Source organism: Gilbertella persicaria, assembly GCF_025201335.1.
Source record: "Gilbertella persicaria strain CBS 190.32 chromosome Unknown B0P05scaffold_16, whole genome shotgun sequence".
Classification (NCBI taxonomy): domain Eukaryota; kingdom Fungi; phylum Mucoromycota; class Mucoromycetes; order Mucorales; family Choanephoraceae; genus Gilbertella; species Gilbertella persicaria.
In genome coordinates, this window is record NW_026251977.1 from 150060 (window position 1) to 165515 (window position 15456).

Genomic DNA, 15456 nt, shown 5'->3' on the forward strand with positions numbered 1-15456 from the left:
CGAGATGGTTCGAACAAAACCTTGTCAATGTAAGCTTCCCATCACCTAAAGTCATACTCTACTTATCTCTCATCCTCTGTTTAGATTGCAAAAAAAGACGAAGAAGATGTGTTAAAATAAACAAAGACTCTTGTGAATTTTGTATCCAATCAAACCAAGTGTGCATTCCTCAAGATCCCTTGTCCAAGAACTATAGTTCTGATGACTGGTGCTCTGATACAGAAGATGCGGCAGAAATCGAAACGCTTATTGAAGAAACAAAAACACTCGAACATCAGCTTCAGCAACTCGAACATCATGTAACTCATCAAAAAAGGCTTATGCAGTGCCAACCCCAATGGCAACTTGAATTTCACCATGGTAAGCTTCAGCTCAACTCAAACATCCATACTCTTGAAGAACTCTTTATGTTTGGAAAAGCAGCCATTCGCTATCTTTCGCCTTTTGGACATACGTTTCAAACTTCGTTTGAATGTAACCAAAGTGTCCACAGCTTTACTATGTTGGCATGGAAAGCAATGTCACAGTCGCAAACAGACATTCAGCAGCATCCCTTCAACAAAAGAGAGAAGGATACACCCCCTTGGAACCCACCCAACAGTCTGATTCGACCTATGGATTCAAAATACATGATCCCAAAACTTGTTGACAAATATTTCGCTTGTCTAGATATGATCATACCCATCTTGCATGAACCTTCTTTTCGAGAACATTACAGCAGTCTTCAAAATCCACTAGAGGATATCATTACATTGGCTATCTGCACTGCATCGTCTATTTCGACTTGTCAGCATGCTTTCCTCAATACACATGAAAGACGATACTTGGGTGAATACTTTTATCATCTCAGTATTGAAAAACTGATCGAGATATTCGATGACCCTGAACGACAACTAGAAACACTGATTACCATTAACCTGCTACAACCCTTTATGGTGGCTACATTACGGTCGAAAGAGATGCAGAGATGGAGCAATATAGCTCTTGTCATTAGTTCTACAATCACACCAAACAATGCACAGATGTACTCAAAACCACTCTTTGACCGAGATAGAGCTGAAAGAATCGAGCATGTCTTGATTACACGGAATATCTTTATGTCCAACTTTAGTCGGTTTAACATTGAATTCTTTTTGAACTTTAGGCGTTTGGATATAAAGCATTTTGATATTCGTTTCCAGGCCTTGCCTGACGAACCAGAAAATACAAAAATGCTTTTTGAACTTACCAACCATATTATGAAACTTACCTTGAGCTATACCGTCACCAAAATCCTTACTCAATTGTATGCGATGGCTACTGGAAACAAAGGAGAAATCAGTTTTGAAGAGATCATACAATACCAGCATGATGTCAATACATGGTGGCTCCACACACCAGATCACCTTAGGATAGGCAGTAATCTGTTTGGTATTACTCAAGACCTTATTCAAGCCACAACAGAAGTTCCTAAACTACTGTTTACTATGGTCATCACTTCACATACATTGGCACTACAAAGCTACATCATACAACTTGTGCCCAAAGACAAAGATCAAGCCATGTATCGAGTGATTGAAGAAAACATGTTTTCTTCCGTCTTGTATCTCTCGGACATTTCGCTTGCATTACTAAGGCGTTTAGCTATATCCAATGCTTGTTGTTATTGTAAGTAGTCTCTTTTGTTGATTGTTGTACTGATGTAGTTTTATTCTAGCACCTAAATTCATGCTTTTACTCATCATAGACTCACTTGTTACTTTATCCCAAGTGAAGAAACAAGACCAAAAGGCAGCCCATCTCATTAAAGCAAGAATCGATCTTTATATGAACGAACTCAAACTAAAGACCTCACCAGACCACCAGGTAACACCCAGCACTTCCCCTTACTCTATTGTATCCATAGCTCCCTCAAACACATTACCTTCGGCTACTGAACTGTACAAACACTATCCTTTACCTTTTGAAGCATTATCATTTGATCTCATTCAAGCTGCAACTTCTAAAGCGATGAAGAGCTACCATGTATTAAACCCTATTCTATAGCAAAATAAACATAATTATGCAATATCCTTTTAAAAAAAAAAGGGGGCCTTAAAGCCCACCGCCTTTAGAAAAAAAAAAAAAAAAAACTTTTTTTCTATTTCATATGGATCCTTATAGAAACAATCAATACAATTATAGACCAACATCCTATGGATTACCTCCTTCCACCACTTTTATACCGGCAACAAAACCACTCACAAGTGAAGAAAAACTCAATACGTTATTTGTAGGTGCTATTGTACCAGGCATTACCGATGAATGGATAGTTGCTTTACTCGAGGTAAACTGATGGAAATGTAGGCCATGCTACTGACAAAGTTAGATGTGTGGTAATTTAATGCATTGGAAACGTACCAAAGATCCTTCAGGTAAACCTAAAGGGTTTGGGTTTGCCACGTTTGCCGATACAGACAGTGTGTTGTGTGCCTTGCGTGTCTTGGGTGGCGAAACAACACCTGGTGTGACCCTCAAATCACTTGATGGATCACCAGTAGAGAAGAAACTGATTGTAAAAGCAGACGATACAGTACGTAAGCACCTGGACGATTATCAACGTCAACATCAACAGGCCAATAACCAAGCTTCTGATCAAGAGAGATACGACAAGGTCAAACAGCATCTCCAGACCATCTATGGTGAAGCGCGTGATGAGTCCGACGCTTTGGCAAAAGAACTAGCGTTTTATAAAGAACGTGCTGCTCAACAAGATGCCAAGCGGTTTTCGCGAGGTCCCACCGAACACAGCTACCCACAAGACACCTTGACCGATGAAGAAATCGAACGTCGACGTAAAGAAAAGCATGATCGGGATGTGGAAAATGCCTATCATCAACGCGAAAAGCGATTTGAACAACGCGAGATGGTCAAGATGCGAGAATACAAAAAAGACATGAAACGAGAGATTGAGTTGGAAGAACGAGAATCAAAAGACAAAGCGTATTGGTTAGATCGACTGGCTCATTGGGATGATCAAGTCGAGATGATGCGTGGTGAAGAACCTTATTATGCTGATCGATCGCGTTGGCGACGTATGCGCGATATTCAAAAGCGACGTGAAGAAGAACGCGATGAAGAAGATCGTCGACGTGAACTACAAGAAATCGAATTAGAGAAACAACGGTTAGAAGAAGAAGAAAAACGTAAAAAAGAAAGTCGGTTATTGCAGCGTGATGCTACGGATGATACCAAGATTGCTTTGAAGCCTACTAAGCTCAATTTCAATCTCAACATCAAGCGTAACACATTGGGTGGTGCTGATGATGAAGAAGAAGAAGAGGCGAAAAAGAAGCGTCGTGTGCTTGTGCCATTGGACTACAGTGGTATTGAAACCAATGTAGAAAATGATCATGAAGATTTGTCACCCGAAGAAAGGCAGCGCCGAGTAAAGGATTTGATTGATTCGATTCCTAGTTCACAAGCTGAATTATGGGAATATCATGTCAAATGGGATGAACTGACAGAGGAATTGATAGAGACCAAACTACACCCATTTGTATCTAAAAAAATTATGGATTTGCTTGGTATGGAAGAAGAAGACTTGGTGAATTATGTGCTTCAGTTTATTCGGGAGAAAAAAGGACCCAATGAACTTGTGTCTGAATTAGAAGGCGTAAGTAAACACATTGTATGTTTGTATATTGATGTTTGTTATAGGCTTTGGATGAAGATGCTCTTGTATTTGTCATGAAATTATGGAGAGCACTTATTTTTGAGACAGAAAGAAAATACAAACATCTCTAAACATGACTATGGGATGGGAGTAGTTTGGGTACAAGATCAGGTCGAATAGACAGTTCTATTAAGCCTATATAAGTAAAGAAAGAAAGAAAAAACCCCCAGTATTTATATCACTTACCATGTTCTGAAAAGTTAAACAAAGGTGGTAATTCCTTATTGTTCAACATCTTTGTGGTTGGTTTACGCAGTTCATCAAAATAAGGATGAGCCATGGCATCCATACAGGATAAGCGTGTATCTGGTGTGTACTGTAATAATTCAGACAGGAAATCAACAGCAGCCATGTCTGATTTCTTAAGTACTTTTGATAATGGATGTGGTTTGATTTGAGGAAAACGATGTTCTGTATAATGAGGATTCATGCTCAAGAGTTGCTTTTTGGTAGGTGTACCCAACACTTTGATGATTTCTACCAGTTGATCAACACCACTTTCACCAGGAAACAAAGGCTGATTAAGCATCAATTCTGCCATCACACAGCCTGTGGACCAAACGTCAATTGAGACAGTATAGTTTTGTGCTCCAAAGATAAGTTCAGGAGCACGATAATAACGAGAACAGATATAAGACACATTGGGTTCATCTGGCATTAACATTTTGGCACTATGTCTGATTAAGTATACTGCTATGGCTTATTTCTTACCTTCCAAAATCACATAGCTTCACAATGCCTGTAGTTGGATCCAAAAGCAAATTTTGAGGTTTAATATCACGGTGACAGATACCCATGGAATGAATATAAGCCAATGAACGTAAGATTTGGTATGTATACAACTTGACATACAGTGAGGGCATAGATTGTTTGGATTTAGCATAATGTCGTGTAGCCCTATAGAGTGTCTCAGGCACATATTCCAATACAAGATTCAAATAGAGCTCTTCTTTCTAATCAAATAAATAAGCTTCTCTTACTTGTTGCTTTTACCTTGCCATCACCTTGAGAATAGAAAAAGGCTTTCAAGGTGACAATGTTAGGATGTGTCACACTTTTCATAATGTGTAATTCACGATTCTAGAGGAGGGGGACATAAGTCAGTATAACATCATGAGCATATAATCACCTTGTATTGTTTATCTTGAAGCACTTTTTTAATAGCCACATCTTCACCTGTCTGTAACAACTTGGCTTGATAGACAACACCAAATGAACCGTTGCCTGCTACTTTATGTTTTGTGTAATGAAGTTGCAAGTCATGACCTGCTCCATCTTTTGCTGAGACTTTATATACTCTAAAAGAATCTTGTTTGATAGTCAGTCTACTGAATGCATCTGTCTATTTTTTTTTTTTTTTTTTTTTTTTTACTCGAACTATTACTCATGATAAAACAAGAAGAAAAGGTATATGTATGTGTGTGTGTATGTGTGAAATGCGTAACAATGTCATATGAATTCTTTTATTAGCCAATCAGACAAACTCTCTGCATAAACTAAGCATGAACAACAGCTGTATGTTTAATGGATCTATCATATCTAATAAGTACCATCTTCAACCAACATAACCTTACCTAGAGACATTATCAAACAAACGTTCAATATCAGGCGAACAACGAATGAATTCATGGTCCCAGAAGCGAGGATCTTTGATGAGTGTAATAAACGTAGCCAATAAACCCCAAGGATGAGGTCGATTGACAATCAAGCGTTCCAACAAGACACGCGTGACTTGTTCCTTGACAGGTTCAGGTTGATGAGAGAACAAGTAAAGTAAAGCGTTATGAAAGAAACAAGTGTGTTTGTTGGGATAACGTAAATGGTCTGCAATGGCACTCAGTACAATATAACGACCTAATATATAGGTAAGTATACATATATCCTATGGACTGGCTTTACCTTCAGACTCCAACAAAGACAAGAGATGTGTATAGGCAAGTAAAGCAGGACTAGCACTCATGTCTGTTGTCTGCTCCAAGGTACCAATATACAACACAAATGCACAGAGCATATCAGCATGGTTCTCTTTGTGCTTATGTCTCTCGATCTGTGCTTCTAATACCTTAAAGAATACGTCCGTGTCTTTGTTGGCCACAAACGCATCCGTGTGCTGCTTAAACCCATCGTGGGCCAAGATATCAGCATAACTTTGATCAAACAAAGGTGTCTCTAAACACTCTGGTAACTGATCCAATGTCAAGTCAGGCGTAAATGGATCAGGCAAATGCATGGTGCGAGGGAAAGCACTCAAGATCAAGTTGCGTAATTGAACACAGCTATGAGGAATGGCTTGAGCAAACAAAGTGTAATTGTGGCATAAAAATTCAGGGAAATCATGCAACAACACAACCAAGACACGTAAAGTACCGCGATAGAACATTTTTGTCGCATTGGGTAATCCTTGTCCTTTTAAGAGTGGACCCAAGAACTGGAGGAGAGCATGAATCAGCTTTTGGCATAAGCGAGTACCATGACTATCCTGAGTGATGAATAACTGAGGCAAGAAAGAACGGCATGAAATCAACTGAAGCCAACTGAATGCAAACCCAGGGAAATGGTTGGGTTGCAATGTATACAAAGCATCGCTAATGACGTTAATAAATATAGACATGAGTAGGTACTTACCTATAAGTAATCAAGGCATGGGCATCAATGGACTTTGTACGCATCTTGCTGATTTCGTTAAACAGGGAAGAAAACAACCTCAAGAATGGCTTTTGATTGAACCCAATACCGCGGTTTTCATGATGATGCGACAAGACCAAAATCATCACAGACAAAGCATCATTCAACAACTTGATCTTGGCCTTGTCGTTCTTTTCTTCGACTACCATGGCACAGATCAACCTGGTAAACGAATCAATCAAATGAATCATACGACGATGATGAAGTGTACTGACAGACCGCAAAGCCAGATAATGATTCACACACGTCTCTGTACACAACCTGAAAAAGAAGCATCGGTGATCTTGGTCTTCGGTCAATTGCATCACACGCTGAACCAGGGCAGTAAAGATCTCTTCTGTCGCCATGGGATGCTGGCATAACCGCACCCATTCAGCCAAGACCATACGCATCTCTAGACAATTGACTTTCTTGCTCATGTCAGGGTAGGGCTGTTGAATCGATTGAGCCAGATCATCTAACAGGCGAACCACACTAGGCAGTGCTTCATCGTTCTTGACCAAGGCTTGTAAAGCAGAGAGCGTCAAGACATGGTCATCCAAGAACGTAATTGGCTGTTGTGACAACAGACAGAGACGCATCAAACTGGCTGTGAATTCAATCACACTGTCCGCTTTCGCATGAATCAATTTTGCCAGTTGGACATCGTATTCTTCCAAAGGCAACAATTCATACCGAATCAACATTGAGACAGCAGGAGCATTGTATTTACGTTCATCATCTGCATAAATCAGCCAAGACAAGGTTTCTTTAGTCACTTCACCCGAGATTTCGAAAAGAGATTGGAGAAACATGGTATAGACTTCAAGTCCAAAGGTAGAGTTACTTTGATAGAGCATCAACACTACTTTTTCAACAAAGGTAATCAAGGTCTGTAAAGGATGAGGACTTTGGGAGACCATTAAGGGGATTTGACGAATCAAAAGACAGATATCGTGGTTAGGTGGCAATTGAGTCATGACAGTCATGTTGCATTGACGCACCATACGGTCTAATTCAAGCAGCATTTGTTCAAGCTTAGCATTCAATAGGCTCATGTTATTGGCCATGACTGGACTGGGGGACTCATTGCCCACAAAAGGTGGTGGTGGTGGTGGGGGTGGAGCTAACATAAGTGGCTGTTGAAGACGATGAATTTCAGGATGGAAATGAGCAGGAGAAAGCTGTTGTTGAAGTTGTTGCAAATGTTGCATTTGTTGCTGTTGTTGTTGCATTTGTTGCTGTTGTTGCATAGCAGCCAAAGAACGCTGATCAAAGTTCTCATACAACCGAAACTGTTCAGGAGATACACCACGCATGGGTTTCAGCATCTCAGGCAATGGAATCGAATGAGGAGCACCATTCAGGCTCAAGACATCAAAAAACGGTTGTGTTTGAGGCTGCTTGCGATAGGCCACACGGCTAGCATAAGCAGGTGCCAAAAGACGGTCCACATCTTCCAGTGCTTTTGTCTTGGCCAATTGATCAATAAAGACACATAACAGTTCAAGGTTTTCATTCGCTACTGTAGAAGCAATTTCTTCAGCCAAAGGTTCAGGAAGACCTCCCTTCTGAACCAAGTGAAGTGAGATGATCGAGATCATAGTGCTACACAAAGGTTCTTTACAACTCACGACAGTCAGACTACAAGCCAAGGGTTGGACCATGGCATGAGCAGCACGTTGAAGACGGAGATGATCAGGTTCAGTAGCAAAGTCCTTAAGGACCATTTCCTTAGTAGAGACAGCAGCAATATTGGCTGATGTCATCAAGATAGGAGGCACTACTTCTGTAAAGGCTTCAGAGATACCTGCATACACGGTGGATTTGATCAAAGGATGTTGGACCATCAGTTGACCCACAGCAGGGTTGATCTGAAGTTTGGCCAGGATAGGTGTGACATCAATCGGTAACGGAACAGGCTCTTCTGGCATTTTGATGGATTTTTGTGAAGTAGCAGGTGACGAAGCTACTTTCTCCATACCAGGAGGAGGAACTGCTGCTGCTGCTGCTGCTGCTGTGGTGGTGGTGGTTGTGGTTGTGGCGGTGGTGGTGGTGGTGGTACTGAGTTTATTTAGCACATTTGTAGGTTCAATTTCATTCAAGTCAAGATGTAAACCCTTAAACAACAATTCAATTTCAAACTTGAGGTTCAATTTGAGTCCTTCAGTCCAATAGAGTTCAGCCAGTACTTTCAAATGGCTCATCAACCAAGGGTTTGGCGGCTTAAAGATCTTACTATGAGCAGTATGTTGTAATACTTTACAGACAAGAGGAATAGCCACGACCAATTGTTGTTTCTCATAAGCAGAGACCAACAAGTCCTTCAAGGAGATATCCTTATGACGAATAGGCTTGTTTTTAGCCAGTGTCAATCGACCTAGCCAAGTACCCAAATTCTTGAGCAAGTTACGGTCTGAAGAGGAATGTGCAATACTGTCTGATCGAAGCAACAGGTGAATATTGGTATAGGTCTCCTCGACCACTGTCTCTGTCAAGCCAGTCAAGGCCAATTCATCCAAAAGACCTGCATACAATTCATGGTTGTTGGGCTCAATACTGACACGACGAACAACAAGGTAATGACTAAACCATCCCCAAGTGGATGTTTGCAACATTTGCTTTAATTCAGTCGCTTTACTCTTTGTGTTGCTGGCGGATAAGTTGTTGATCAAGAACGAAATACGCTCTTGGATCTTGTCAGCTGGGGTTTCGTATTGATGCGTGTTTTTGAGCAAGGTGGTGACATTGGGTGCTGCTTCTGCTGATCGTTCGGCTGTTGTCTCACTCAGTTTAGGTGACATGGTCTTGTCTTCAGGGTCCTTTTGAGCCAATTGTTTCAAAGTAGTGGCAATACTTTCCACAATGGCAGGATAACCACGCAATCCTTCAATCTTGGACAACAAGAGAGTATATTGAGGCCATTCATGCAATCGACTACGGAACTGAAGTAAGGCCTGAATACCGAAATTAAACATTTTGGATCCCACAGGGTGTTTGAGTGCATCCAAGACCAGTTTAAGGGTGACACGTAACTGAGCAAACGAAATCAAGTGTTGGTCAATCAATAAACCCAACAGTTCACCTGCAGCCATCAATTCATTTTCTGGATATTGACTAAAAAAGCGCGCTTCATCCAGCTTAAAATACTTTGTTAGACAAATCATCCTCATTCGAGTATTATCACCTTACCAGTGTATGTGTGGTACATGAAAAGAAATTCACTTGACGTTGATCATTCGACGTACGACAGGCTTTCAAAACAGAAGCAAATCGACTCGCGCTGATGTCTTTGGTGTATAAGCGTTCAAAATACAAGCGTACCATTTCTTCTACTTCATCTGAATAATGGCCTTCTGTCTCTGGTGGGTCTATTTTGACCTCATTGGTGGGACGATCGTTTAATTGAGGATACAGTTGCGTATAGAGTTGACTGAGTTTGGTCAATTTGGCTGTTTCAGCAGGAGGCAAAGGTCTATATTCTGGGATTAGGATATTCATCCCTGATTGTCATCACTTTACCTTTCAGATAAGACACGAAAGAAGATACGAATCACTTCCATTGAGAGCTGTAAAGTAGGAATCACATTAGCCCCTGATTGACGAGCCATTTCAATCGCGCATTTCTTCTCCAAGAAATCAACACAGGTACCAAAAAAAGCAAATCCATCTTTCACCAATCTCTCCATTAACCATTTCTCCAAATTCAGGTTTTGTCTACGTGCAGCAAGAGAAGCCAAATCCAATGTAAAGAAGGGCACATCTGTCTTGAGAATATGGACCACAATCTATTCTGATCATTAATCACAGCGTAAGATATCTTATGTATACCTTTGCTTCCTGAGCAATATCTAGGATACGAGAAATACAAGTAGGATCCTTTTTGTACATGTCAAAGAATCCTTCAAGTAACAAGTGAGGTTGAACATGCCAAAGTAATCGAATCACAAGTGCTGAATTAACATGACCAATAAAAAAGATGTTTAGTAGTTTAGGCAGTAAGGTACGGTGAAGTTCATTCTTCATGGGCTAATAAAAATGAGTATGGACCCCGCATCATTGACTTCCTATGTACCTGTATTTGAGCCAATCCAATCATCAATAATTCAGGTGCTTGAATAGCCAATCGATCCATCAACACTTTCACATCTTCGGATACCACCGTTCCAGCTAAATCCATAATGGCTTCTAGTAGACTCAAGCAATTCAGCTGTTGAGAAGCTAATTGAGTGGCTGCTTGTCGCATACTGACAGGTAAGACAGGCATCAATTCTTCAGGAATCACTCTTCTTCCTGTTTGACTCATGTCTAATAACTCGGGCAAAGCATAGACCATATAATACAATACGCTGAATTGGCCTCTGACATGCATCCAAGGTTGAAGAAAGATGTGCACTGGAAAAGGATCCTCCTATAGTATGTCAGCAATTATACATACACACGCCGTGTTCTGTCTTACCTTATGTACATATTGCCATGAAGATACAAGTATCTTTAAGCCTGTAGGATCATACAACATGAATTCTGCTTGGTCTAGTTTAGCCAACACAGTCAACCAATTCAACTGAGGATTCTAGTGTGATGTAAGTAACATCATCAACATACAACTCTTACCTTGGTCAAGGTAGCCTTCATAAAGTTGTCTAGGTTCCAAGTTTGTCCTTCTGTGCTGCCTTGGAGTTTAGCATGTGTACGGATGATCATAGCCAAGGCTTTTGAGACAGATTCTTCATTCACTTCGACACTTTCCATGACCTGCATAGCAGTGTTAATATTGGCTAAAGCGTGATAGCCTTCTTCAGTTAGTTTCTTGCTTAATAAAAGGCTTTCTGTGTTTGTCTTTTTCGACATGCTTGTAGAAAAGATACGCGACAAGAAAGAAAAAGAGAAAGAAAAAAAAAAAAGAGTAAATAAGGTCGACGTCACTTTTTTTTTTTTTTTTTTATTTATTTATCTATTTATTTATCTTAGCCGTCTTTTACAATCGCCACAAGGACACTAATATCGTCTAATTTTCCTCCCTAACACGATGAGTGCATAGATACGATGGATAAGCTTGATTTACCTTATAATAAAGTCCTTCATTAACAGCTCTTTTGCCAAATGGACTGTCTATGTTAAGTTTACTATGACTGACTGTTTTTGCTCGTTCAGCCAAAGCATCGGATATCTTTTGTGGTTCTGATCGCTTAAGTGATCTTACAATAGACAGTATTTCTTTATCAAACAAGTTATCAAATAAGCCATCTGAGCCCATAATAATAATATCTCCCTTTTCAACGGCTACTGTAAAGGACTAAAGAATGAATAAATTGCGTATAAAATGTAGCTTACTTGAGCATCGTTGGGTCTATCAGGCGAACTGGTCCCTAATTGGTATGGAAAATTGAATGCATGTTGCTGTTCTTCTGTACGAAAGATATAATTATTCTGACGAATGACTGAGATACCGCAGTCGCCAATATTGGCAATCCTTAATTCTTGGTGTCGTAAAATAGCCAGACAAGCTGTACATGAACCAATGATACCCTGATCTTATATGAGGCATAGAAAGTAATCGATAACTTACTTCTTTTTGCGCTTCCTGCATACTTTCTTCATAACTCTTTTGTAAAATACATACAGGATCAGCGTCTTCCATGGTATTCAATCTCTCTAGTTCAAGATAAGCATGGTGCATTAATTTTCTAGAATACAAAGCAGCATTGGCAGCTTAGAAAAAAAAAAAGAGGGTATTAGGCTGATTCGATAGGAGCACATCCATTTTACCTGATACACCAGACCATCCACCTACACCATCAGCTACACCTAAAGCATCGGACCGTCTAAAATAAGCATCTTCTCCAATCTGTATACTATAATAATGTTGGCTATTGTATTTATGTGTATCCGGGGTTGTGTAACGTTGTCTTTTAGCAAATCCAGAAGCACCATGGGCAAACACAAAAGAAGGTCTTGTATGAGGTTCAAACCATCGCTTAGGGTGTGTATAGATGGGATAGTAACGAGGCGTGGTTGTGTAAGCTAGATGTCTGGCTGTTTCTTTCTTGGTGGTTATAATACTGGGTGATGGTTTTGAGGGTGTAGGAGGGTCAACCACAGTAGGTAAATGACGAACAGAGGTAACAGAAGGTAAAGAGTGTTGATATAAAAGGGATTGTTGATGATGTGACCAATGTTTGGCTGTAGAAGATACAGTAAGCCAGGTTTTTGATTTCATACTATGTAAATATGGGAAAAAAGAAAAAAAGAGAGAGAGAATCCTGCAAACAAAGATTTAGATTCCGGCTATGTTATCTCCTTATTGGTAGAAAACGGAGACAAGACACTGCCAATGGATATAAAATAATGCATTTACGCTTTTTGGTTCATTATTTAGAGGTAGATTAAAAGTCTCTTGTTTACATTGTACCTGAAGCAACAGCGACTCGGCTTCATGATTAGGACACTTTTCTAGTAATCATAATAATAAAAAACCTTAAAAGACGCTTGTTCTCCAGAAGCAACTGTTTGAAATGTTTGGGCATATGACCAAGAAAAAAGGTAGAGAATAAAGAACTTTATTCTTTCAAACTAGAGATATATTTCAATAAAAGAACTCTAAAGGAAGAAGTGCTGTATACAAATAAAAGTCAAGGTGTTTTTATTTCCAAGGCAGATTTATATTTTGCTTACGGCTCTAATTTGAGGATATTTTCTCCCCAAGGTGATTACATTCCTGATGCATCTCTCTATATTATGTTGCTTACTTAAAAATGATGATGTAGGTGACACCTATATCTCAACGTATTCGTCAAAAAAAAAAAGACGATAGAGAATGAAGATAGATCATAGCAGCTCCAAACACAGTCGTTCATATTGTAGACTATTTTGAACAATAAAGAAAATGGGTTCCCTCCCCCCCCCCTCAATTTCGTTAAATTAGTTTGAATACAGTATATATATTCTGAAGAAAGTATAGGATTCCACTTATTTTGTCTATATAGATCAACTACACAACTGATAATAATGTGGCATATTGACTGCGGCAACAAAAAAAAAAAATTTTTTATTGAGATTCTTCCTTGTTGGATTTCTTGTTGGCACGACGCTCACGAAGAGCCTTGTTCTTAGCACGGAGAACATCAGCTTGTTCAGCAAGGGTCTTGGCACGCACCTTTTCAGCCTTAGCCTTATGGATGTGTTCCATCAAGACACGCTTGTTCTTGAAGCCATTACCCTTAGACTTGAGGTAAAGAGAGTGGTACAAGTGCTTGTCAATCTTACCAGCTTCTCTGTACTTGGCCAACAAACGACGAAGGACACGCATACGACGCATCCAGATGACTTGGGTACGCATACGAGCATCAGCAGTACCCTTTCTTTTACCATAACCCATGTGACGACCATTACGCTTAGCAGCAGCACGTTCAAGCACACGGAAACGGGATTGAGAGACTTGAGGCTTACGGATAATCAAACCATCCTTAACGAGCTTACGGATATTGGCACGGGAGTTGGCATTGGAGATTTCATTGACTTCATTGGGGTCTAACCAGATTTTACGTTGACCACACTTGAGGACAGAAGCAGCTAAACGCTTTTGAACGAGCAAACTAACCCTAAAGAAACAAGGAATCAGTCTTGAATTCTTGTCCGGCTCATGTCCGGTAAAAGGAGATACTTACATATTAAAAATTTAGAAAATTGAAAAGAGATAGAAACAAGCAACTCTGTCTGAAGGTCAAATTACATTTGAAAAAAGCCCGTCATTGCCTATTCTCAAAGTATGATTGGTTCCTTTGGTATTTCAAACATAGAAATACAGTCACCCCACCTGATCTGCATCCGTTTTGCATCCAACATCCATCCATCTAATGATTGGCTTGTTTTTTTTTATTATGCCCGGACAAGGATCTTTATTATGTAATATGATGGAATGCCACTTGACTTGTAATTTGATGAATGGATTGAGAACAATGAGTTGAACAAAATCGATACATGACAGGAATATTTGGATTACCCAACACAGGCTGCCAAATGACTTCCTCAACACAGGGTGAATGAAATAACAATTTACAGTTTTCACAATAATGAGCAACAGAGATGGTTTGGAAAGATAACAGGATATCTTCTGGTATTAAGCCATCAAGAGAAGAGGTATGAGAGGACTGGTTTAAAATAATGCGTGTACAGATTTCTTTAAGGCTTGTGAAATTCACTTGTTTCTGTTGGGACTGAAGATAAGGGTTGGGAAATAAAGATAAGGTTGTCAGTTTCTTTAAGCGTAATAATTCAGCAGGTATATATTTCTATGGTTGTGTTCATCAACATACATGTATTTTCTACTGAGTGACTTACCAAGTGATTGTTTCCCAAGGAGAGTTCAATCAGGTTTTCAAGTAAGGCAATATCAGGTGGAATTGTCTCCAAACAGTTGTTGCCTACAGTAGAGAGTGAGTTGATTGTCTAGATTGAAATAAACTTACGAAGACTGAGGACAGTTAGATTCTTGAGTCTGAATAACACAGGACTCAGTGTATGAATACGATTGTTGTATAAAAAGAGTTGTAAAGAAGCTGATTTTACAATGTCGTTGTGTAGTACAGTCACATAAGCAAGTTCACCAATTTCGTCTGGTATATCTTCCAGTTCAATATTGCTAATATCCACTTGTTCTATACCATTATCGACGACATTATCAATGGCTTTGCGTACTTTGGAGAGGGGCGTTTCGTTAGATTTCTTTTTTCGCCTAGTATCATTTGTATCCCAGCTCATTGAATTCATGCGACCTCGCTTTCTGTCTGAGAAATCATCCACATCGTCTTCACTAATACTACTTATGCTACTTATACTACTTGTATGTTCAATACAATACTTTTGTTGGTTGTATTTTTCAATCGATGGGACAATAGGAAACTCTTCTTTTTCTTGACGAGGAAATTGAGGTAAGTAATCTTCATCTTCAGAAGCATCTGTGTCTAACCAATCTACTTGATCATATTCATAGACTAAATTACAGTTCATTTTTTAAAAAAGGGAAAAGAAAGAGTATGTATGTGCGTACGAAAAAGAGAGAGAGAGAGAGAGAAACCCTTTTTCGCTTTTTTTTTAAA

General features: G+C 39.6%; 7 protein-coding genes across 7 annotated transcripts; 2 read left to right on the top strand and 5 right to left on the bottom strand.

Moving 5' to 3' along the window:
- Positions 1–147: 147 nt before the first annotated feature.
- Positions 148–2064, top strand: B0P05DRAFT_63902 (uncharacterized protein). Its single transcript, XM_051583700.1, has 2 exons — positions 148–1647; positions 1697–2064. Exons 1-2 carry the CDS (start codon positions 321–323, stop codon positions 2023–2025), a joined length of 1656 nt encoding a protein of 551 aa, XP_051435630.1. The 5' UTR covers positions 148–320; the 3' UTR covers positions 2026–2064.
- On the top strand, positions 2057–3765 carry B0P05DRAFT_636759 (uncharacterized protein; the record flags this gene model as incomplete). Its single annotated transcript, XM_051583629.1, has 3 exons — positions 2057–2305; positions 2348–3634; positions 3679–3765. Exons 1-3 carry the CDS (start codon positions 2129–2131, stop codon positions 3763–3765), a joined length of 1551 nt encoding a protein of 516 aa, XP_051435631.1. The 5' UTR covers positions 2057–2128.
- On the bottom strand, positions 3607–5105 carry B0P05DRAFT_538353 (kinase-like domain-containing protein). Its single transcript, XM_051577829.1, has 6 exons — positions 5067–5105; positions 4824–5002; positions 4688–4774; positions 4406–4647; positions 3881–4365; positions 3607–3820 (listed from the first exon to the last, which is right to left on the bottom strand). Exons 1-6 carry the CDS (start codon positions 5080–5082, stop codon positions 3762–3764), a joined length of 1068 nt encoding a protein of 355 aa, XP_051435632.1. The 5' UTR covers positions 5083–5105; the 3' UTR covers positions 3607–3761.
- A 159-nt stretch (positions 5106–5264) lies between these two features.
- Positions 5265–10694, bottom strand: B0P05DRAFT_468637 (CCR4-Not complex component, Not1-domain-containing protein; the record flags this gene model as incomplete). The annotated part of the gene is made up of 7 exons (XM_051574441.1): positions 5265–5548; positions 5594–6279; positions 6320–9498; positions 9551–9833; positions 9881–10146; positions 10190–10387; positions 10434–10694. 7 exons carry the CDS (start codon positions 10692–10694, stop codon positions 5265–5267), a joined length of 5157 nt encoding a protein of 1718 aa, XP_051435633.1.
- A 620-nt stretch (positions 10695–11314) lies between these two features.
- Positions 11315–12659, bottom strand: B0P05DRAFT_538365 (phosphatase 2C-like domain-containing protein). The gene is made up of 5 exons (XM_051577830.1): positions 12128–12659; positions 11928–12070; positions 11693–11887; positions 11424–11654; positions 11315–11379 (listed from the first exon to the last, which is right to left on the bottom strand). Exons 1-5 carry the CDS (start codon positions 12576–12578, stop codon positions 11326–11328), a joined length of 1074 nt encoding a protein of 357 aa, XP_051435634.1. The 5' UTR covers positions 12579–12659; the 3' UTR covers positions 11315–11325.
- A 661-nt stretch (positions 12660–13320) lies between these two features.
- On the bottom strand, positions 13321–14283 carry B0P05DRAFT_64160 (ribosomal protein L19e-domain-containing protein). Its single transcript, XM_051583780.1, has 2 exons — positions 14026–14283; positions 13321–13959 (listed from the first exon to the last, which is right to left on the bottom strand). Coding segments are annotated over exons 1-2 (555 nt in total). The 5' UTR covers positions 14028–14283; the 3' UTR covers positions 13321–13406.
- B0P05DRAFT_538372 (uncharacterized protein) lies at positions 13786–15408 on the bottom strand. Its single transcript, XM_051577831.1, has 4 exons — positions 14827–15408; positions 14699–14781; positions 14026–14649; positions 13786–13959 (listed from the first exon to the last, which is right to left on the bottom strand). The coding sequence occupies exons 1-3, from the start codon at positions 15365–15367 to the stop codon at positions 14260–14262; spliced, it is 1014 nt and encodes a 337-aa protein (XP_051435636.1). The 5' UTR covers positions 15368–15408; the 3' UTR covers positions 13786–13959; positions 14026–14259.
- Positions 15409–15456: the final 48 nt, after the last annotated feature.